Here is a 25,144-nt window from a genome sequence, read left to right as displayed (position 1 = left end):
AGTTGGAGTGACAGAGAGCGTGTATGTAAGTGTGGGAGACATTCTGTATCTGCCAGTATCTCTACTGTGCACACAGGATAGACACATTCAATATATGTAAGTTACTGATACTGTGTCTGTATATGTGATTCATTCCTGATCTGTGAGGCTCTGGCACCCTGTTTGACTGCAGGATTCACTCTACATCTATGTGTCTTTGTGCTGTATGTGAGTTGAGATCCTGCTGTCTTCAGGACTTAATGTGTATCTCAGGCACTGTGTTGGCAATGCTTTGTTTAACTCATTAATGTATCAATATGTGTTTACTTGTGTTGAATTTAAAATAAGGATTAACAATATTTTATTGCTGCAGGTTTTTTCAATTCTTGTTTGTGAGTTGCAGCTTGGTATCCAATTTGTAGCTCTGCAAAAGCAATTATGAATGACGAATTTTCACATTTTGAGCATGACCTGATTTGGGGCAGCACAGTGGCGCAGTGGTTAGCACCGCAGCCTCACAGCTCCAGCGACCGGGTTCAATTCTGAGAACTGCCTGTGTGGAGTTTGCAAGTTCTCCCTGTGTCTGTGTGGGTTTCCTCCGGGTGCTCCGGTATCCTCCCACATGCCAAAGACTTGCTGGTTGCCAGGTTAATTGGCCTTCATAAATTGCCCCTAGTATAGGTAGGTGGTAGGGAAATATAGGGACAGGTGGGGATGTGGTAGTCGTGTAGGATTAGTATAAAATGGGTGGTTGATGGTCAGCACAGACTCGGTGGGCCAAAGGGCCCGTTTCAGTGCTGTATCTCTAACTAACTATGTAATGTCAAATTCCATCGGTTTGTAGAGAATGAATTAATCGTGTATGTTGTTGTCTGATCCTTAATGACATGTTTGGACTGCTGTGTAATTTGTAGCTCAGTTTATATTGTGGGGTATGTTATTGGGATTCATTCTGTAGCTTTCAATCAGGTACATTTTGTCTGTTCTGTTTAAGATTTGGTATTTGAATTGCAGCCAAGGTGACACAGTGTATTCAAATCTGATAATGTGTATGTTTTTGGACTGTGATTGATGTATCTACCAGTCAGCTGGAGTGAAATAGAAACAACTCCTATCTCTACTGCTCTATTTGACTATTGGATTGATAGTGTGTCTCTCGACCTTGGAATCAGTGTGAGTCTGACTACTTATTTTGTTTGTTACAGTGGAAATGACGACCTGACCATGTCAGTGTGCTTTGTGAATGATACTGTACCTACTGTGTATTGGAACGAGCTGGATGCACGTTTTCTTCTGTCAAGGAATCACGACTTTCATTCTGGTTCCTTCAAGTGTTTGCCTGCAGGAAAAGAAAGGTAACTCTTATACTTGAATAACAGCTGAGTGAGAAGACAGAAAAGTGATCAAAGTAATCTTTTCAATAATAAACATTCTGAACAATCACAAAAGGAAAGTCAACAACACAAGTAGTGTCAGTGCCTGAGTCCACTGCAGTACTGCAGAACTCTGCTTCTACTTGCCAGGTATTTGGAGCGGTTTTATAACAATTTTGTGACATTCAGAAACAACCCAAGCCCCGCACTGCTCCATGAATTGGAATACCCGATTGAGTAGTGACATTTGCGTAAGCCAGATTTCTATTTCCATGTCCCATTGTTCAACGGACAACAAGTAAGCACTGTTTAAAAAAGTGTCCTTAATCTTCTCACCTGGTCCCTTCAAATCTGCCGCATCTTTATTGTTCAGCCATTTTTTTCTGCTATTCACTATCCAATAACAATAAATAGTGAGATACTGGATCTGAACCAGGAACATTCATTACTGAAGAAGGGTCACTGACCTGAAACGTTAACTCTGCTTCTCTCTCCACAGATACAGCCAGACCTGCTGAGTATTTCCAACATTTCTTGTTTTTATTTCAGATTTCCAGCATCCGCAGTATTTTGCTTTTTATTATAACATTCATTACTGTTTGGAGAGAGAAATCAGCAATGATTTTCAATAGTGACTTCATCATATTCTGTCTCTCTCTCCCTGTCCAGACACTGCCTGAGAAAGACCTCTCCCTTCCCCCCCAGCTCACTCCATGTTCCAGGACCAGTTCCTGCTCCACAATGTACATTACAAACTGTCCCCCACTCCCGCTGAATGTACCCGGTAATCAATGCTAATCTATGAGCACATCGGCAGACACGGGCCCAAATCTGTTGTACTGCTGTGAGCAGATACTGTTTGTTCACTTACCCCAGGCTTGTAATGTCTCCATTTGCAGCTGATTTAAACAATCGTCCGCTCACTCAGTGAATGACGCTCAGAGGCAGAGCTGGGGGAAGGGGTGCGCATGCGCTCTTCTCATTATGACGTCCAATTAGACTGGCCAAACCGCGCGTGCGCAGATCTCTGCAGCAATTCAGCATTCAAAATTCAATGGGAACTTTCCCCATTTCACATTCATCAATGTCCGATTTGAAAAGCCGAACATGGGGTTAGGGTGGAGGGAGGGAGGGAGGGGAGGTGTGGGGCAACATGTAACATATAAAACTGGCAGCTAGTCCAATGTAGATGTTCAAATTGTGATCTGTCTCTGCAGGGTGTTTGTTATTATTGAGCCTCTCCTCTCAAAACAATCCGACAGAAACATGGGAAGACTGAGGGATCCGGTGTGTTTGCTGGGACTTTGCAGAGTTAATTTCAGCCAGTAAAATGTTGTTTTACCCGGGTAAAACCCGAGGTCAATGAGAGTAATGTCGGAGGGCGCTCTTCCTCATTTTATTCTAAACAAGAGACACAGGCACGGAAGTACCGCGATTACACCGGACACACAATTACAGTGACAATAGAGTTCCAGCTCCCGGTTGTTAAATGTCCTCATGTTGACAGTCTTTGCTGTGATTCTCAGGGGTTAGTTCCCGATGCCTAGGTCTGTATCCCTTAAACACTCTGAGCCAGCAAATCCTCGCAGTCCCTGTTGAAATATTGATGGACAGGAATTTTTCGAATCTTTGACCGAGTCGATCATAACCTGCTGTTCAATCAGAGTCTTAGTCAAAGAATTAATGAGACATTCTGTTCACTACTCAGACCTTGAACTCGGTTTGAGCAGACCAAAAACTGAAAGGTTCAGCACTTTTCCAGATAGAGCAGGTAAAGCTGGATAGAGGGACTCAGGGTGAATCCTACACACACAGGATAGAAGCAGTGACAGGTACTCAGGGAGGGGAACTGGTGTCGTTTCTGTTGCCTATGTGTGTTCAGACCATCAGTATTAGTCTATCACTTAGTCTGAACAGGTGCCTCCAAGAACCTGCAAATGCAGAATCCGGAAGCAGCTGTTTTGCTCAGAAATTGGTCGTAGCAGGAGAACCCCTGTCTGAGTGTGGAAACATTTTAGATATGTCCTCAAATCATCTCTCATTTGGGAAGATAGTTTCCAGTTCAGGGAAATTTGTCGGTAACATGTGAAGTCGAGGCTCGAAGGCAGAATCCATACCTCCAAACGGGTCATTTACCTGAACCCTTCTAACACCACCTAACCCTCATGTGGCAGAGTCTGCAGATCATGCATTGGATTTATCAGCTATTTCAGAACCCATCAAACTGGAGTGTAAAAAGTCATCCATAATCGCAGGGGACTGTCTGAGATGGAGGAGAATAAATAGGTCAATATGACCATCATCAATAATAATAAAGTGCAGAGGGAGGAGAGCGAGAGGAGGGAGATAGAATAGAGAGGGGAAGTGGCGACAGAAAATGTCCTGTGATTATTGGCCAAAATAGACCTACAAGGTACAAACTCAAGTTCTGTGATCAAGTCTGAGAGTTTATTAGTCTTAACTAAGATAGATAAAGTGAATGTTTAACAACAGCAATAGGTTTGCAGCATCACTCAGCACCGGTTCTTGCTTCTGTGCTTGATGGGGCGTGGACTTCTCTCTTTCTGCTTCCCTTGCTGTTTTCTTGACCATCCTCTATCTTCTCCTTCTAAGTGTGATAATGATGTTCCGTGGACCCCTCTGTAAGTGCCGACAATGTCCCGTAACACCCTTTCTTTTACCCTTCTTTGGGTGCAAGGATGTCACCATATTAGCTTTAAATTGTTCGAAGTATCCTAATTGGACCAGGTTGACATCATTGTTTGACCCTAGTTAGTTAATGGTTCAATCTACACACATTACAGATACTTCCTGTTCCTTTCTATTTTAACAAGGATACTAAAGGTCACATTCTTGCTGATGGAAGCCATTTTGAGTTTGCAATTCTACTGTGTCCTATTTATCTCATCTCACCCCGTCAGGATGCTGTGGTCTTCAACCTATCTCTCCCATTGTTCTTACATAGTGGTTTTAACGGACTATAGCCTTGTAATGTCATTTCATAATGAAGTAAGCATTAGCTCAAACAGACTGTAATATATTGATGTACATAGCATACAATTAGTCCTATTATTGTAGCTGTCCTTATTATTCACAAAGACAAAATATGTCATGATCCATCACCCCCACATTGTGGGACCCCTCCTGCTGCATGACTTTTCCTTTTTGTCGTGACTCAGTGCATCATCCACACAGACACATCTCTCAACATGGCATTTTGACATATTTCTGTGAAGATGACCGTCACTGCTTTGCCATCCAGCCTTGACATAGCAGTTCTTGCATAAATGTAAGCCATGGAAATGCTCTAACCTTTACACAGAGTATAGCAGTGTTCAGGTGATCCAGAAAATCCAGTGAATTGGGCAGAGACAATCAGTTGATCTATCAAAGTCTCTTAGTTTTATACTCCTATCTATACTACTTAATACACAACTATTCTTTTACACCTGAAAAGCTTGGATAGATGGCTCTGGATTGTGTTCTGTAAGTAAGGGGTTGTTCTCCTTAGAGAAATGGAGATTGAGAGGAGGTTTGACAGAGGTGTATATAAGTTAGACAAGGATAACCTGTTCCCATTAGCTGATGGTACTAGGACTAGGAGACACAGACTGATGGTTTATGGCAAGAGATGGAAGGCAATGTGAGGAAGAACTTTTTCTGTTTTACCTGCTGGAACTCGCTGTCCACAAGTGTGGTGGAAGGAGAGACAATCAATGATTTCAATAAGAAACTGGATAAGCACTTGAAGGAAACAAACTTGCTGCAGGGCGACGCTGATCAAGCAAGGAAGTGAGTCTGATTGGATGTTGAGAAGATTTTGTAAACTTTCTTTCTGAATTTGCATTGACATTTTTAAGCTGCAAAATTCCACAGCACACTTGACCATCAACTTTAAGGGAGAAGAACATGGATGTTGAGAATATTTATCGACTTCAATTCGGTCATGGCTTTTCATTTATCACATTCTATCGCAAGGTTGCAGAAATATATTTGACTGCGAGTGGGCATTGCGATGACCGGGAATCTAATCTGGGTCAATTGTTTGGAAGGCAGATTTACTCACCACTATACCAGCATCACTGGCATCCATGTAGCTCGTCATTTATACAGTATACACACCAGAGCTCATTGGAACTCAAATGTCATTTCAACCATTTCAATCTACACCTTAACACCACGTTCATGTTCCCATTGGAGGATAGAATCATGGAATGGTTACATCATCTCCAAGAAACCGACAAAATTCTAACAGGACTGGACAGACTAGATGTAGGAAGGATGTTCCTGATGGCGGGGGAGTCCAGGACCAGGGGTGACAGTCTAAAGATAAGGGGTAAGACATTTAGGACTGAGATGAGGAGGGATTTCTTCACCCAGGAAGTGGTGAACCTGTGGAATTCTCAAACACTGAAAAGAGTTGAGGCCAAATTTTTCAATAAATTCATGAGAGTTTGTTGCACTGAATTCGGGCATTTAGATGCTCATCAGATGAAATGCATTTTAATTTACTCTTGTCATATTTGTTAGGGTAGAATTGTAAAAAAAAAAGCCTAACACAGTGATGAACACCGCAAACTCACAGCCCCAGCGACCCGGGTTCAGTTCTGGGTACTGCCTGTGCGGAGTTTGCAAGTTCTCCCTGTGACGTGGGTTTCCGCCTTGTGCTCCGGTTTGCTCCCACAGCCAAACACTTGCAGGTTGATGGGGCAATTGGCAATCGTAAATTGCCCCTAGTGCAGGTAGGAGAATTGAGGGAAGATAGGAATGTGGTAGGGAATATGGGATTAATATAGGAATAGTATGAATGGGTGGTTGATGGTCGGCACAGACTCAGTGGGCCGAAGGGCCTGTTTCAGTGCTGTATCTCTCTGTGACTCTATGTACTACTAAAGCGTGTCTTTATTTCTAAAATGATCCCCGCTTATGTCCAAAGGGATCAAAGGATACGCGGACAAAGCGAGAACAGGGAACTGAGTTTGGATGCTCAGCCATTATCATATTGACTGGCGGTGCAGGCTCGAAGCGCGGAATGGCTTACTCGTGCTCCAATGTTTCTATTAAGTTGGTTATTCAGCCCGTCGTGTCGTGGCCGGCTCTCTGCAAGCCCAGCTCACCTCCTCCCACCGACCCGCCTTTTCTCCATTGCTCTGCAGTTTTGTTTTATTCTTGATATAATTATCCAATTCTGTTTTCAGGGTCTCGATTGAATCTGCCCCCAACACACTCGATGTTATTCCTCTCCAATTTCAGATATTTCTGAAGGAATGGGAATATTCTTGCATGACTCACTTTTAACCAGTAGATGGCATCAGTCTACAATCATTTGGATCTTGTGATTTGTGTACACACATATCGACCGCAATGGGTCTGCTGCTGCCCGGGGAGTTCTCCAAGCACGCCGCCTTGGCAGGGACAAAAACACTGACGAATTATCCCAGTTCCTTGTAAATCTCCACAATGTACAGAAATAAAACACGAAACGCAACATCTCTTTTAAAATCCGCCTTCAGCTTCTTTGAAACAACTGCCCTGAAAAAAAAACTGACCCTGCCCGGAACTGTGTTTGGCATCAGATAACACAACGGCTCTTCAAAGAGACATCAAATTGGCAAAAGATAGAGCTGTTATCTCTTGTTGATTCCAGCACATAAACGTCTCAGAAGGATTTGACCACCCTCTTTACTGTCCACTGATAACTCTCGAAGCAGAGTGACCCAGATTCCTTTGTCTCCATATTGCAGCTGGGAATTTCAAGACCTTGCAATTCTGAGTGTGAGAGCAGTGACACCATTGTATACAAGTCATTTTATCAGAGTAGCTCATTTTAGAACTCAAGACACGCCTTAGTGGCATATAAACGGTAGAATTGAAAAAAAAAAGCCTTACAAATATGGCAAGAGAAAATTAAAATGCATTCCATCTGATGAGCAGATAAATGCTTGATTCCAGTACAATTCATAGCAACACAAAATAACGCGAACAGTATAACATTACCGTCTCTCAGACAGTAACCAGCCCTTTCACAGATAAAGTGGGTGGCTCTGAAAAGAGCCTTTGGTTTGTCAAATTCAGGTCTGGCAGCTTCACTTGCCCTTCGTGCTCGGAGCGCTGGTTTTCTTGGGCAGCAGCACGGCCTGGATATTAGGCAGCACCCCGCCTTGTGCGATGGTCACACCTCCCAGCAGCCTGTTGAGCTCCTCGTCGTTGCGGACGGCCAGCTGCAGGTGTCTGGGGATGATACGGGTCTTCTTGTTGTCCCGGGCCGCGTTGCCGGCCAGCTCGAGGATTTCAGCTGTCAGATACTCGAGCACAGCAGCCAGATAGACCGGGGCTCCGGCACCCACCCGCTCAGCATAGTTGCCCTTTTTAAGGAACCGGTGAACACGGCCCACCGGGAACTGCAATGCAGCTCGGGAGGAGCGGGACTTGGCCTTGGACCGAGCTTTCCCACTGGTCTTCCCTCTTCCAGACATTTCCACAATCTCACAAGCACTTTCACGAAGAATGTTGAGATCCGCCCACATTCCTCCTCCTTGTACCTTCTGGAGGAATGGAGTGGTGGGCACTGCTGATTGGTCACTCTGCTCTGTGCTCTTCATGTAACCAATCGGAGAGCTGCTGAATTCACCAATCAGGAGACGCCAAGGAGATGAGGGCGGAAAATAACGGCGCCAAATTGTCAGACTGCAACCGATTTTTCAAATTTGAAAAGCCCGCCAATATATTGGGGCGGCTTCAATATAGAATATCGCATTTATAGTTCTTTTTTTACGGTTAAATAAATAAAACCTTTTTCATATTGTGTTATTCTACATTTGGTAACAAGTTCCAGATTGGCTTTTACATTCTGACATCTATTCGGGTTTACTCTGTCCTTTTTGAAACCAGCGGGCAGAAAGTCTCTTTCACAACATTCTCCAACCGGGCACATTTCATGTCAATTTTCATAATAATACCGCATCACTGATGAACGATTGTTTGTTATTCGTGGGAGACAACAGCGGAGTGTAGATTTTCAGTGTCAGGTGTCAGCGTGTGAGACGGAGGGTTCCGACACCACCCGGGGTTCCAGATAATGTAATTATTAATTTTTGAGGTCAAACTTGAACTAGGGAAATAAGTGACTGCGAACTGATGTATGTGCGTTAAATCAGCTTGTATTGTCGAAATACAGAAAAGGGGCCGAATATGAACACGTCCGAGAACAAACCTCACAAATGCTCAGTGGTCAGTAATTTATGTACGGGACATTATTAGTTAGAGACAGAAAGATCGCACGGGCAGTGAAACTGCATTAACCAGAATCTATGGGAGTAAAACAGAGATCACAAAGGCAAGGACACTTGATATATAAATCAATATAAGTCGATACTATACAGACAATGTTGTAGCTTTTTCAGAGAAGTTGTGGGTGGCTCTTAAAAGAGCCTTTTTGTGTTTTGGGTGTGTTTCAGTACATTGCGGATATTTACTTGGAGCTGGTGTATTTGGTGACCGCCTTTGTACCTTCCGACACGGCGTGTTTGGCCAGCTCCCCGGGCAGCAGCAGGCGCACGGCGGTCTGGATCTCCCGGGAGCTGATGGTGCTGCGTTTGTTGTAATGGGCCAGGCGGGAAGCCTCACCCGCGATTCGCTCGAAAATATCATTCACAAACGAATTCATGATGCTCATGGCCTTGGAGGAGATGCCGGTGTCAGGGTGAACCTGCTTCATCACTTTGTACACGTAGATGGAGTAACTTTCTTTCCTGGATCTTCTCCGTTTCTTGCTGCCCTTCACTGGCGCCTTCTTCAGAACTTTCTTGGCACCCTTCTTGGAAGGTGCTGCTGTTTTCTTCTCATCAACCATGATCACTATCAACTTCAGACACAGAATAACCGAAATATCGCTCCAAGCTCGCATTTTATAGACATCCCCAGAACCCTATGCTAATGAAGGATGGGAGAAGGCCATGTTCATGATTGGCTGGTTTACAATGATGTCATTGCCTGATGTTCTGTATCGATCTGATTGGGTATCTAAAGTAACAAATCACATTTTGTGCTTCTCACAGACACAAACTGTCGCAGCAGTCAGATCGTCCAAACCCCCCTTTGCCCGCCCTTATCCATCTATGTCAGTGACTTGCTGAGTCCCTCTTCCTCATCAACCATTTCTATTTTGCTAGTACGAACTCGTCTCTTTTTTCACTCTCTATAGTTCCCTTCCTTATCAGGATGTAGCGCCCCTCTGCACTTCCGTCCATCAACAGGACCGAATCGTCCAGTATAGTGGGTGTCAGATACATAAATGATTTGGAGGAAAGTATAGGTGGTCTGATTAGCAAGTTTGCAGACGACACTAAGATTGGTGGTGTCGCAGATAGTGAAGGGGTCTGTCAGAGAATACAGCAGAATATAAATAGATTGGAGAGTTGGGCAGAAAAATGGCAGATGGAGTTCAATCAGGGCAAATGCGAGGTGATGCATTTTGGAAGATCCAATTCAAGAGTGAATTATACAGTGAATGGAAAAGTCCTGGGGAAAATTGATGTACAGAGAGACTTGGGTGTTCAGGTCCATTGTTCCCTGAAGGTGGCATAGGAGGTCAATAGAGTGGTCAAGAAGGCATACGGCATGCTTTCCTTCATCGGACGGGGTATTGAGTACAAGGGTTGGCAGGTCATGTTACAGTTGTATAAGACTTTGGTTCGGCCACATTTGGAATACTGCGTGCAGTTCTGGTCGCCACATTACCAAAAGGATGTAGATGCTTTGGAGAGGGTGCAGAGGAGGTTCACCAGGATGTTGCCTGGTATGGAGGGCGTTAGCTATGAAGAGAGGTTGAGCAGATTAGGATTATTTTCATTAGAAAGACGGAGGTTGAGGGGGGACCTGATTGAGGTGTACAAAATCATGAGAGGTATAGACAGGGTGGATAGCAAGAAGCTTTTTCCCCAGAGTGGGGGACTCAATTACTAGGGGTCATGAGTTCAAAGTGAGAGGAGAAAAGTTAAGGGGGGATATGCGTGGAAAATTCTTTACACAGAGGGTGGTGGGTGCCTGGAACGTGTTGCCAGCGGAGGTGGTAGACGCGGGCACGATAGCGTCTTTTAAGATGTATCTAGACAGATACATGAATGGGCAGGAAGCAAAGAGATACAGACCCTAAGAAAATAGGCGACATGTTTAGATAGAGGATCTGGATCGGCGCAGGCTTCGAGGGCCGAAGGGCCTGTTCCTGTGCTGTAATTTTCTTTGTTCTTAGAGTGGGGCAAATGCGAGCATTGAAGTGCATTCCTTATCTCCATGTAGCGTGCCAAATAAGGTTGGTCAGCTGCAGTCAAAAGTAACCACATGAAAGATTTATATGACAGCGCTTCTGATATGTCTTCCTTTTTCCTCAACCGAGGATACCCTTGTCCTCACTTTCCACCCCATCAGCCTCCACATCCAAAGAATCATCCTCCGCCATTTCTGCCACCTCCAGCGTGATGCCACGACCAAATACATCTTCCCCTCCCTTCCCCTGTCAGCATTCCGAAGGGATCATTCCCTCCGCGACACCCTGGTCCACTCCTCCATTACCCCCACCACCTTGTCCCCTTCACATGGCACCTTCCCCTGCAATCACAGGAGATGTAATACCTGCCCATTTTACTCCTCTCTACTCACAATCCCAGGCCCCAAACACTCCTTTCGAGTGAAGCAGCGATTTACTTGTACTTCTTTCAATATGGTATACTGTATTCGCTGCTCACAATGTGGTCTCCTCTACATTGGGGAGACCAAACATATACTGGGTGACCGCTTTGCGTAACACCTCCGCTCAGTCCGAAAGCAGGACCCCGAGCTTCCGGTTGCTTGTCATTTCAACACTCCCCCCTGCTTACATCTCTGTCCTGGGATTGCTGCAGTGTTCCAGTGAACATCAAGGTAAGCTCGAGGAACAGCATCTCATTTACCGATTCGGCACAATGCAGCCTGCCAGACTGAGCATTGAGTTCAATAATTTCAGAGCATGACGGGCCCCCCAATTTACTTTTATTTTTAGTTATTCTTTCCTTTTTATATTTATTTTATTTAATATCACCTCAGTTGGTTCAGTTTGCTTACCCACTTTTTTTTCATATTTGTACTTGCGGCTGTTCAATTTTCATCCATTAACACCCTATCTGTACGAATGCTTTGTCTTTCAACACACCATGAACATAATGTTTGCCTTTGCTCCATGACCTTCTGGTCAGCTATTCTGTGACATTTTCCTTTCTACACCTTCTCCCTTGTTATCTCTTGCCCCACCCCCGCTTTACTTGCTTAAAACCTTTCACATTTCTAATATTTACCAGTTCTGAAGAAGGGTCACTGACCTGAAATGTTAACTCTGCTTCTGTCTCCACAGATGCTGCCAAACCAGCTGAGTATATCCAGCATTTCTTGTTTTCATTCTGAAAGATTTATATCGTGACCATTACATAATTCTGGCTGAAACGAGGCGAGGCAAGGGAACTTATTATTACTGGCGACAAATATTCAGGAAAGACAGGTCTGAAAAAATATGGAGGGTTGTGGAGTTGAAATAATTGATCAAATATAATATGATAACACTGGCAGGGATGATGTTTTTGAGGTGTTAACAAAAGCATCTATTTGGTCACATATGTGGAATATGGCAGGAGGAAATGCATGGACATTCTGGGTCGCAAAATATTTGTCCTTCCCTGCCGGACATGTGAGTGTGGGATTCATTCTGTGCCCATCAGTATGTGATATTTACCCGTGGCTTTTACTCCATATCTGTCAATCTATGGTCAATGATTTGGTCATTTCATTCAATAATTTCAATCTTCAATAGGTGATTCTGTTTTATTTTTCTCCGTAACATTCAGTTTCTAAATGGGTGATGATGGGTTTTGTTCTGTGAGTGTGGGTTTTGTTATGCATCTGTTAATATCTGATTTTGGAGTCTGGGCATTTCTCTTTATCTGTTAATTTCTGAATTGTGAATTTGGATTTTAATCTGCACCTGTCAGTTTCTGGTATGAAGGGCTGTTTGATTTTGTCTCTGTACCTGTTAGTAAGTGGCATTTTTGTGTAGCTTTACACTGCACATGTTAATTGATGACATGCCAGCGTTGTTTTCACTCGACATGTCAGTCTCTGGTTTGGAGGCCTCACCTGTGTTCTGTACCCATCAGATGTCTACATATAAGGATGGGTTTTAACCTGTTTCTTTCAATCTGTTGTATGTAAGTACTGTTTATTATCTGTATCTGTAAGTTTCTGATGAACGAATGTGGACTGTATTGTCTCCCTGTCAGTGGTTCATTAAGAGATATTTTACAAGGTACCTGCCAGTTCTGATATGTGAGTGTGGGTTGTGATCTACAGCTGGCCGTTTCTGGTATGAGACATGAGCATTGTTTTCACTCTGTGTACGTTAGCCTCAAGTGTCAGAAGCTGGGTTTAGTCATACATCTCATTCTCTGCTGTATGATTGTGGATTTACATCTGTACAAGTTAGTTTCTGATACGGGCGTGTGAATTTTATTCTGTATGCCAATTTCTGGTATGTGAGTGTGTGTTTTTTCTGTCCTGTCACTTTCTGCTGAACTGTATGGTGGATTCAATTTGGATCTGTGAATTTCTGCTATGTGAATGTTGGCTTTCCTTTACATTTGTCATAGAGTTATACAGCACAGAAACAGGCCCTTTGGCCCACTGTGTCTTTGCCTCCCATCAAGCATGAATCTATTCGAATCACATTTTCCAGCACTTGGCCCATAGTCTTGTATGCTATGACGTTTCACGTGTTCATCGACATCCTTCTCAAATGCTATGAGGGGTCCTGCCTCTACCAGCCCTTCAGGTAGTGTGTTCCAGATTCCAACCACACTCTGCGCGAAATATTTTCTCCTCAAGTCCCCTCTAAACCTGCTGCCCATTACTTAAATCTATCTCCCCTGGTTGTTGATCCCTCCACTGAGGGAACGTTTTCTTCCTATCTGTACTATCAATGTCCCGTGTAATTTTGTATACCTCAATCAGTTCCCCCCTCAGCCTTCTCTGCTCCAAGGAAAACAACCCTAGCCTATCCAGTCTCTCTTCATAACTGAAATGCCACAGCCCAGGAAACATCCTGGTAAATCTCCTCTGCACGCTCTCCATTGCAATCACGTCCTTCCTTTGGTGAGTTGACAAGAACTGTACACAGTACTCCAGCTGTGGCCTAACTAGCATTTCATTCAGCTCCCTCATAACCTCCCTGCTCTTATATTCTATGCCTCAGCTAATAAAGACAAGTATCCCATATGTCTTCCTAACCACCTTATCTACCCGTGCTTCTGCCTTCAGTGATCTATGGACAAGTACACCAAGGTCCCTCAGTCCCTCTGTACATCTTAGGATCTGGCCATTCATTGTATATTCTCTTGCCTTGTTAGGCCTCCCAAAATGCATCACCTCACATTTTCGCACTTCTCTGGATTAAATTCCATTTGCCACTGCTCCACCCATCTTACCAGCCCATCTATATCATCCTGTAATCTAAGGCTTTCCTCCTCACTATTTATGACACCAATTTTCGTGTCATCTGCGAACTTACTGATCATCTCTACTACATTCACGTCTAAATCATTCATGTACACTACAAACAGCAATGGTCCCAGCACCGATCGCTGTGGTACACCACTGGTCACAAACTTTAACTCACAAAAACAACGCTCGACCATCACCCTCTGCCTCCTGCCACTAAGCCAATTTTGTATCCAATTTGCCAAATTGCCCTGGATCCCATGGGCTCTTACCTTCTTAACCAATCTCCCATGTGGGACCTTATCTGAAGCCTTACTGAAGTCCATGTAGACAACATCAACTGCCTTACCCTCATCTACACATCTAGTCACCTCCTCAAAAAATTCAATCAAGTTTGTTAGACACCATTTTTTTTTTCAAGTCACCTCCTCACTCTGCTTATTATTAAATATTTTTATTAATTACCACCTCCCCCCTCACCCACTCCCTGACATTTTCTATACTCCTCTGGCCTCCGCTGTTTTCTGCCCTAAGCCTCTTTTTTTTTCTTATCCAATCCTCTATATCCCTTGACATCCAGGGTTCCCTGGATTTGTTGGTCCTACGCTTCACCTTTATGGGAACATGTTGACCCTGAACTCTCATTATTTCCTTTTTGAATGACTCCCACTAGTCTGATGCAGACTTTCCTATAAGTAGCTTCTCACAGTCCACTTTGGCCAGATCCTGTTTTATCATATTGAAATCGGTCTTCCCCAAATTGAGTACATTTATTTCTGGTCCCTCTTTGTCCTTTTCCATAACTTCCTTAAATATTACAGAGTTAATGCCACTATCCCCGAAATGCTCCCCCACTGACACTCCTCCCACTTGTCCGGCTTCACTCCCTAGGATTAGGTCAAGCACGGCTCCTTCTTTGGTCGGACTTTCTACCTGCTGGCTCAAAAAGATCTCCTGTATGCACCTTAAGAATTCTGCCTCCTTTAAGCCATTTGCACTAAGACGATCCCAGTTGATATTGGGTAAGTTGAAATCCACTACAATTATTACCCTATTATTTTTAAACCTCTCTGAGATTTGCCTACATATCTGCTCCTCTATCTCTCACTGACTGTTTGGAGGCCTGTAGTACACTCCCAGCCAAGTGATTACCCCCTTTTTGTATTTATGTTCTACCCATATGGATCATTTGAGGAATGTTCGAAGATATCATCCCTCCTTATACAGTAATTGACTCTTTGATCAACTGTGCACTGCCACCTCCTATTTTATACCCTCCCCTGTCATGCCTTAAGATTCAATACCCTGGAATATTGAGCTACCAGTCCTGCCCTTCGCTCAACCATGTCTCCGTGAAAACAATAATATCATATTCCCATGTGTTAATAAATGGCCTCAATTCATCTGCCTTACTAGTAAGATTCCTTGTGTTAAAATAGATGCAATCCAGCCTTGCAGTGTTAGTTTGTGTCTTAACATGTCTGCAATTTTGCTGCCTTCCAGACTGACTCAGTTTCTCTTCTATATTTGACTGTGCATCAACCCTTACTGCACCTCCCCTCTGTATCCCACCCCCTTGCCAAATTAGTTTGCAACCACCCCTCACCCCCCTCCCCCAAAAGCACGTGCAAACCTCCCAGCAAGGCTGTTGGTCCTGATCCAGTTCAGGTGCAATCTGTCCAACTTGTACAATTCCCACCTTGGCCAGAAACAGACCCAGTGATCCAGGAAATTAAAGCCCTCCCTCCTGCACTATCTCTTCAGCCACACATTCATCTGCTCTATCCTCCTATTCCTATACTCACCTGCACGTGGCAGCGGGGGTAATCCAGCGATTACAACCTTTGTGGACCCCTTTTCTTTAATCTGCTACCTTGCTTTTGAAGTTCATGTTGCATGACCTCATCCCTCTTTGTAACTGTCAGTTTCTGGTATGGAATAAAGATCTTTACTCTGTACCTGCTAGTTGCTGGCAAGTGATTGTGACATCAATCCATATCTGTCAGAGTGTGATGTTACTTCAGATTTTACTCTTCAACTGTCAGTTTCTGACATGTGAATATGGATTTTCCTCATTCTGGTCACTTACTGCAATGTCAGTCGCTCCTTTATTCTGTGCCTGTCAGTTTCAGGTCTGGAAGAAAGATTTTTTTCATTACCTTTTATAATCTGGCAACTGAATGTGAGATCACCCTGTATCTGTCAGTTTGTGACATATTACTGTGACTTTTACTCTTCACTTGTCAGTTTCTGATACGTGAATGTGTATTTTATTCTGGGTACCTGTCAGATACTAAAATGCAAGTATGTATTCTATTCTGTTCTTGTTTGTTACTTGTAATTAATTGGAGTGTTTACTCTTGATCTGTCAGTCTCTGGAATGTGAATGTGGCTCTTACTCTGTGTCTGTCTGTATTGGATTTGCCAGCAAGTGTTTTTCTTTGCCTTTCTGTTCCTGACATGTGAATGTGAATTTTACTATGTACCTCTCAGTTACTGGTATGTGATTGTGGTTTTATTCTGTCTCCACGAACCTATGATTAATGATTGCAGCTTGTGTCCAAGGCATGTCAGTATCTTGTTTGCACATGACCATTCTTATGTGCATGTTGCTTTATGGGAAATGACTATAGGATTTACTCTTTTTTCTGCCATATTACTTCTATGGCTTCAAGGGCTGGTCAGAGACTGGGAATTCTGTGATGAGTAACTCATGTCCTAACTTCCCAAAGTCTTTCCACCACCTAAAAGCCACAAGTCAGAATTCTGATGGATTACTCTCCACTTGCTTGGTTGAGTGCAGCTCCAAAAACACTGAAGAAGCTTGATACCATCCAGGACAAATCAGCAGGCTTGATTATCTTACCATTCACCAGGTTATGTATTTACTCCCTCCACCCACCAGTGCACAGTGTGTCCCATCTAAAAGATGTACTGCATCAACCTGAGGAAGTACCGTACAACAGCACCTTCCAAACCCATGACATCTGCTACTGACTGGAACATGGGCAGCAAGCTTATAAGAACATTACCACCTGCAATTTCATCTCCAGTTTGCACAACATCCTGACTTCAAAAATATAACACCATTCCTTCATCATCACTCAGCCCAAATTCTGGAACTCCCACTTTTATGAATGACATTCATTCTGTAGCTGTTCATCAATGGTACAGTCTGAGTGTAGAACTTATTCTGCATCTGCCACTCTGAAAGACAGGATCTGTTTGTTTATATTTAAGGAACAATGAAGGATCTCTTACACACCTAGATCTGTCTAAGTATCTGTCCCTCTTTGTATGGTATGTGTGTGAGGGATTCATTCTTTATCTCAGAATGTGGAATGTGACTATATTTATCTCTGTCACTTACTGATATGTGCATGTGCACTTTTCACTCTATCTGCCAGCATCTGATGTGAGTGGATTTTTTAATGTACCTTTCATTTACTGATGAATTGAACGGTGGTTTTGGTTTGAATCGCTCACTTTCTGTTTACATGAATATGAGTATTCCTTCGTACTTGTCAATTACTGGTATTGAAGTAAGATCTTTAAACTGCACCTAATACAAAGCAAAATACTGTTAATGCTGGAAATTGGAAATAAAAGCAGAAAATTCTGTAAATACACAGCAGGACTGCCAGCATCTGTGGAGACACAAACAGAGTTAGCCTTTCAGGTCAATGACCTTTCATCAGAAAGGTCTGTCCTGATCAAAGGTCATTGACCTGAAATGTGAACGGAATTTCTCTCTCCACAGGTGCTGCCAGACTTGCAGAGTATTTCCAGCATTTTCCATTTACACTGTACATGGACATGTACATGTTCTGGCAAGTGAATGTGGGATCAATATTTAACCTTTCAGTTCTGATACGCAAATGAGGATTTTACCCAGCATGTTGTCAGTTCCTGCAGTGCAATTATCTGATTTATTCTGTAACTTTATGATTGTGGTAATTGATTGTGGGTTTGACCCTACACCTACCAGTCTCTGTAATGTGAATGTGGCTATTACTCTGTATTTATCGGTGTACAATTTGTGAGTGTGTGTTTTGCTCTCTGTGTCTGTTTCTGACATGTAAATGTGGATTTTGCTATGTACCTCAGTTACTTTATGTGTATGTGCTTCATTCTGTTTCTGTCCATCTGTGGTGAGCTTCACATTTTCCCTGTACCTATCAGCATCACACTTCTTTGTATGGCCATTATTCTGCACTTGTTGGTTTATGGTAGTGCTTGAATTACTCTTTCCCTCTCATTCCCTGATATGCTACTGTAAATTTTCCTCTGTACTTGTAAGATTCCACTCTGTGATAATGTTGTTTTTCTGTCTGTCTGCGTCTGGTATGCTATTGTAAGATTCACTGTGTGCCCATCAGCTTCTGGTATTTAAATATGAAGTTCACATTGTAACATTCAATTTGATCTGTGTGAATCTGCTTCTACCTTGAACTGACAGTTTCTATTCTGTGAGTGTACATTTGCAATTGCACTTGTTAATTTCTGCTAAATAACTGTTTGTTTTACTCTGTGCATGTCAGTTGCTGCAATGGGAAGATGGGAAAGGTTTTTAATTCTGAAAATGGCAATTACCGATAAGTAAATGTGGGTTTTACTCGGTAACCCTCATTCTCTGGTATTTGAGTTTGTGTCTTTTTATTCTGGTTAGCTGTCACACTCACTTCTCTGAAGTAAACATCTCATGAACCGTCTCCAACACATTTACTTCCTTCATTAAATAAGGAGTCCAAAACTGCACACAGTATTCTAGATTGGTCTCAGCAATGCCCTGTATAACTGAAGTACAACAGGCTTATTTTCATTTTCAATTCCTCTCGTAATACTGGATAGCATTCCATTTGCCTTCCTTCTGTCTTGCTGTAACTGCACCCTAACTTTTTTGACTCATGCACTAGAACACCTAGATCCCTCTCCAGAATTCTGCAGTCACTCAGCACTGAAGTATTTTTTAATCTTCCTGACAAAGTGAACAACTTCCCATTTTGCTTTTATCCCATTTTCTCACGTTGTACATCATCTGCCAGATTCCTGCCCACTCACTCAACCTATCGAAATCAGTCTTCAACTTCCTTATGTCCTCTTCACAACATACATTCCTACCTATCTTTGTTTCATCTGCAAATTTAGCTGCCATGTCATCACTCCCCTCATCTACGTCATTGATATAAATTGTAAAAGGTTGAGGCCCAGCACTCGTCACATCCTGCCAATCAGAAAAGGACCCATTTATGCATTCTGTGTGTTCTGCCAGCCAGTCAATCTTCTATCCATGCCAATATGTTACCCATGAGCTCCTACTTTGCACAATAACCTTTTATGTGGCAACTTGTCAAATGCCTTCTGGAAAACCAAGTACTGTATGTCAAACAGGTTCCCCTTTATCCACAGTGCATGTTAGTCCTTCAAGGAACTTCAATAAATAGGTTAAACATGATTTCCCCTTCACAAAACCATGTTGACTATTCCTGATGACCTTATGTTTTTCAAAATGCCCAGCTATAGCCTCCTCATCGATCAATTCTACCACCTTCCTCATGACAGGGGTCAAGCTAACTGGCCTATAGTTAATGTTAACTTTGCATCTCTCTCCACAGATGCTGCCAGACCTGAGTATTTCCAGCACTTTTTGTTTTGTTTCAAATTTCCAGCATCTGCAGTATTTTGCTTTTATATTACTGTAGTTACCCTGTCTCTGCTTCCACACCTTCTCGAATAGAGGGATTATATTTTCTACTTTCCAGTCTGATGTAACCCAGTTCACTTCAGCTAGCTCAACTTTCATGCCCACATAGCTGTCCTTATTTAAGTTTAAAATACTAGTCTTAGATCCACTCCTCTCATTTTGAAACTGGATGCAAAGCTCAATCATATTGTGATCATTGCTACCAAGAGGTGCAGATACTCTGAGGTCATTAATTAATCCTGTCAAATTACACAATACCAAGTCTAATATAACCTGCTCGCTGGATGGTTCTAGAAGATGCTGCTCAAAGAAACTATTTCGAAAGCATTCTATGAACTCATCATACAGGCTTCTGTTACTAATCTGATTTTTTCCAGTTTTTATGAAGATTAAAATCACCCATGATTATTTCCATTCCTTTATCACAAGCACCCATTAGTTATTCTTGTAGACTTCATCCTACATTGTGATTACTGTCTGCGGGCCTGTAGACTACTCCCACTAGTGCCTTTTTTCCCTGACTGTTCCTCATCTCCAGCCAAACCAATTCTACATACTGATCTCCTGAACCAAGGACATGTCCAACTATTGCACTAATGCCATCCTTGATTAACAGTGCCACCCCTCCAACTTTACCTAGCTTCCTATTCTTCTTGAATGTTACACATCCCTCAATATTGAGGACACAATCCTTGTCATCCTGCAGCCATGTCTCCATAATGGCTATTAGATCATATTTATTTACTTCAACATGTGCTATCAGTTTCTTTACTTTGTTATGAATGCTCCGTGCATTCACATACAGAGCCTTTAGTTTTATCTTTTTGTTATCCTTGTAACATCTAGTGTTGACTGTTGGTCTGCTCTTAGTTTTTTTTTCCTCTGTGTCCCTTCCTGCCATTCTCTGGCCTTCATTTCCCCGGTTTCTATTCTGTTTTCCTGCCTTGACTTTATCCCTTGGTTTGTTACATCTGCTAAAGCTTGTTCCCCTCCCCCTTTGTTTAGATCAAGTACCTCTCTACATCCCTAGTTATACGGTTTGCTCGAACACTGGTCCCAGCTTGGCTCAGGTATAGACTGTCCGAATGGTACAGCCTCCACTTTCCCTAGTACTGGTGCCAGTGCCCACAAACTGAACCTGACTTCTCCCACACCAGTCTTGGCAGGTGTAAATTTCACTGTTAATCTCTCAATCCCTAGTCTACAATTTACCTCTGTCATTTTCGGATTTTGAGTGTGGCTTTATCTGGACCTGTCAGTTTGTTTTGTGTGAGAAACGTCTTATTCAGAACCTTACAGTTTCAGTTGTGTGTGTGTTCTGGCTTGTACTTTGTCCCCATCAGTATAGGGTATGTGAGTGTGGATTTGACAGTTAATATTACATTCTTGTGCATATGAGTGGGAGTTCACACTTTATCTTTGATTGTCTAGTAGCCAATTTAAGGTTTAATCTGTGCCCTTAAATGTCTCATGTGTAGCTGTGGTTTTTAACCTGTCACTGTATGATATAAGAGTAAGGGTTTCAGTCTGGTTTTTGAGTGTGGATTTTACACCACATCTCTACATTCTCTCGGATCTGAAGGTGAGTTTTAATCTGTACATGCCAGTTTCTGACATTTGGCTGTGAGGTTTACTTTGTCCATTGTTATTCTCTGATGTGACTGCCAATTTTATTCTGAACCTGTCAGTTTATTTTCTGTCTGTGAGTTTTAACCTGTACCTGTCAGTATCTGATATATGAATCTTCTTAATTATGTGTGTGTTGTTCTGTATCTATCAGTGTCTGAAGTTTAATTGTCAGGTTTACTTTGTACCTGTCAGTGTCTGTTTTAGATGAGAGGCTTTCACTCTCTAACTGTTAACTTCTTGTAATTTATTATGGATTTCACTCTGTGTTTGTCAGTCTCTGGTAGTTAAGTGCGGCATTTATACTGTATCTCCTCATTTCTGATATGTGAATGTAGATATTAATGTGTACCTGTTGATTTCTCCTATGAGAGTCTGGGCTAAAATCTGTTTCTGCCAGTTTCTCATATGTGAGGGTGGCATTTATTCAGTACCTGTTACTGTCTGAATTGTGAGAAGGTTTTAATCTTTCTCTGTCAGTTGCTGGTATGTGAAGGTGGGTTTATTTTGGATCTTTCAATCTTTGGAATTTGAGTCCGTGTTTTACCCGAAACCTGTATGTTTCTGTTAAGTGAATGAGGGATTAAATCTGTACCTGCGCATTGATAGTAAATGAATGTAGTTTTCAGTCTGTACCTGTCAGTTTATGAAAAATGAAGGTGGTTTTATTTCGCTGTCTGCCAGATTCTGATATGTGACTGTTGTTTTATTCTGTACCTGTTATTTTCTGGGATATGATTGTGGTTTTTGATCTGTTTCTGTCAGTTTCTATTACTTGACTGAGTTTTACTTTGCACCAGTTGTCTTCTGGTATGTGATTGTCGGCTTTAAGCTGGACCCGTAAAGTTAAGGTAATATAGTGTGGTTTTATTCTGTATCTATCAAACTCTAGTGTGTGACATGGGGCCTTTCTCTGAATCTGTCGATTTCTGCTCTGTAACTGTAAGTTTTAATCTGCAACTTACAGTTCCTGATAGGTGTGTGAGCACATTTTCTTTTCTTCTGCAGCTATCAATGTCTGGTACAGAGGATGTGTGTTATTCTTATCTTTCAATTTCTGTCATTGAAGAATTGCTTTTCCTTTGAACATCTCAGTCTCTGCAATGTGTCCATGGGTTTTACATGGTAACTGTCTCTGTTAGGTGACTCTGGTGTTATTCTCTATCTGACAGTGTCTTGCATGTGAGGGGTTTTATTTTCTGCTCTGTATCTGTCAGTTTCCCTTCAGTGGCTGAAGGTTTTAATCTTTACTTAAACTCTTTAATAATTTGTAAATGTGAATTTCACTCTGTGTCTGTCTGTATACATTCTATGAATTTTGTAAACATCATTTTCAGGCATGTGAGGGTGAGATTTACTGTCTCCAGGATGCACCCTCTTGTGAGATTGACAGAGTGCCTTTTAATCTGATAGTGGGTTCTGCTTTTGAACTTTACCTAACTTTCAGCAGTATTGATTTGGAATGGATTGGATACAATGTCTGTCTCTTCTGATTTGTTTGATTGCTGAATTGGAAATGTGTCTCTAAACTTAGGATCAGTGAAACTTTGACTACATCTGCTTCTTGTGACTATGCCATGAACTGAAGGCCTATGGGAGTGGTACTGTACCTTGTCTGTGATGGAAGGAGCCGACTGCATTTGCCCTTGTGCCTGGGAATCATCACATTCATTCTGCTCCCTTGAACTATTTGCCTACAGAAAGGAAGAAAACTATGTCTTGTAAGTCACGATCAGTTGAGTTGGAAGCTAGAAAAGAGGTTAATGTAACATTTCAATTAATAATATTTATGACTAATCACAAATGCTAACCAGAAATACAAAGAATATCACTGTCTGATTCCACTGCAGCTCTCAGCATCTGCTGACGAGGTGTGTTGGCAGTTCCACAACAATTTTGAGACATCCAGAAACAAGCCAACATCTACACTGCTCCAAAGTTGGAACAACCTGATGGAGCAGGGATATTTGTGCAGGTCAGGTTTCTATTTCCATCTGGCATTATAATGTAATAACCTAAGAACTAGGAGCAGGAGTCAGCCATTCAGCCTCTCCAGCCTGATCCACCATTCAATAAAATCATGTCTGATTTGATCTTGGCTTCAGCTCCATTATCCTGCCTGGCCAAAAACCCATTACTCCCTTGAAGATCAAAAGTTTAACTCATCCTTGAATATATTTCATAATCCAGCCCCCACTCCTCTCTGGTGCAGAGAATTCCATAGATTAATGACACTTTGAGAGAAGAAATTCTTCCTTACCTCCGTCTAAAATGGGAGACCCCTTATTCTGAAACTGTACGGCGTGGTTCTTGATTTCCTCGAGGGGAGATATCTTCTCAGCATCTACTCTGTCAATACCCCTCAGAATCTTACACTTTGCAATAAGATTAGCTCTGATCATTACAAACTCCAATGAGTGTAACGCAACCTGCTCAACCTTTTCCTCATAACGTAACCTCTTCATCGCAGGAAACAACGGAACGAACCTTGCCTGAACTGCCTCCAATGCACGTATATATCCCTCATGAGCGAAGGAGACCACAACTGTATCCAATACTCCAGGTGAGGTCTCACCAACAACTGACGTTTATATTCCATCCCCCTTGCAATAAATGCCAACAGTCAGGCTCTGTTTTCACGATTCACTTGTCAATAACAACAAACAGCGTGAAATAGGAGCTAAACCAGGAACAAGCATTACAGGTTTGAGGATAAAAACAGCCATGAATTTCAACAGCAGCTTCTTCACCTTTTGTCTCACTTACGCAGTGCACACGCAGCCCGAGAAATGCCTCTGCCTTCCGCCGCTCACTCCATGTTACCGGATCACTTCCTGCCTCACTCTGTCTCTTGCAAACAACTCGCAACCCTCCTGAACTTGCCCCAAAGTCAATGACGATCTCTGAGCCAGATTGCGGACAAGTTTCCCCAAACAAAGTGCTGCTGGAAGGAGACTGCTGTTTGCTGACTTCCCCCGATACTGTAATATCTCCATTCCCTCTGTTAAAAACAAACGCTTTCCCCTCTTTGAATAAATGCCGTTCAATGGCCTTGCAGGCACAGGGGAGCGCATGCGCTCAGTCGGTCAACAACTCTCAGAGGTGTGGGCGGGGCTTTACCGCGCATGCGCTTCTTTCGGCAACGCTTTGAAAAACAAAAATACAAACAATTGGAACTTTATTCAGTTCAGTTTTATCACATTGTGAGCAATGGAACAGGGGCTGCGGGTAAGATAGAGAAGGTTCACATCTGGGAGATTACCCCTTTATAAAGTTCAATTTGAGATTATTCTCTGCAGTATGTTTGCCCAGTTTCTCAAAGCAATCCTTGGAGGGAGTCGGTGTGTTTGCTGGGATCGCGCAGGATTTAATATCTGACAGTAACAGTCCTAGATTCATGTAATCACATTGAAAATGTCTGTCACTGAGTGTCAGAGCGAACGGTTCGAGCTGAAACATTGCAGAGACCTCAACAGGGCAGAAAAAAAGTTACATTTGGGACATTGTGTGACTCACTTTCGGACACGACCTCAGATTGTGAGATTAATAATGTGGCTGCTTGTGGCACCATATAAGTGAGAGATAAGTTTGTATCGTCGGTCTCCCCGGGTGGATCTTTCGAGATAAAACGAATCTGACATTTCAGCCCACAACTCAATAATTACAGGTCAGTCAGTCTAACCTCAGTCGTGGGCAAAATATTGGAATCATTCTGAGAGACAGGATAAACTGTCACTTAGAAAGGCATCGATTAGTCAAGCAGAGTCAGCATGGATTTGTGAAGGGAAGATGTCGTCTGACCAACTTGATCGAATTTATTGAATTAATAACAAGGAAGTTGTATGAGGGCACTGCAGTTGATGTGGTCTACATGGAGTTTAACAAGGATTTTGACAAGTTCCCACATGGCAGACTGTTTCAAAAAGTAAAATCCCGGGGGATCCAG

At 42.6% G+C, this 25,144-nt stretch overlaps 1 protein-coding gene and 2 long non-coding RNA genes across 3 annotated transcripts in view; all 3 read right to left on the bottom strand.

Moving 5' to 3' along the window:
• LOC137356508 (uncharacterized) overlaps positions 1-25,144 on the bottom strand; it is a 293,635-nt gene that overhangs the window by 16,351 nt on the left and 252,140 nt on the right. The gene's annotated exons all lie outside the window — the stretch shown is intronic.
• Positions 1,245-2,287, bottom strand: LOC137356507 (uncharacterized). The gene is made up of 3 exons (XR_010971092.1): positions 2,224-2,287; positions 1,820-1,947; positions 1,245-1,318 (listed from the first exon to the last, which is right to left on the bottom strand). It is a non-coding gene; the product is annotated as an uncharacterized lncRNA (long non-coding RNA).
• Positions 8,809-9,204, bottom strand: LOC137356129 (histone H2B 7-like). Its single transcript, XM_068021931.1, has one exon. It carries the CDS (start codon positions 9,202-9,204, stop codon positions 8,824-8,826), a length of 381 nt encoding a protein of 126 aa, XP_067878032.1. The 3' UTR covers positions 8,809-8,823.

Source organism: Heterodontus francisci, chromosome 45 (assembly GCF_036365525.1).
Source record: "Heterodontus francisci isolate sHetFra1 chromosome 45, sHetFra1.hap1, whole genome shotgun sequence".
NCBI lineage: Eukaryota > Metazoa > Chordata > Chondrichthyes > Heterodontiformes > Heterodontidae > Heterodontus > Heterodontus francisci.
Note: the sequence above shows the minus strand (reverse complement) of the source record. Positions and strands in the feature narration are given on the sequence as shown.

Excerpts from the sequence above, each read along its gene's own strand:
- LOC137356129 (XM_068021931.1), bottom strand. The coding sequence starts at position 9,204 with ATGGTTGATGAGAAGAAAACAGCAGCACCTTCCAAGAAGGGTGCCAAG.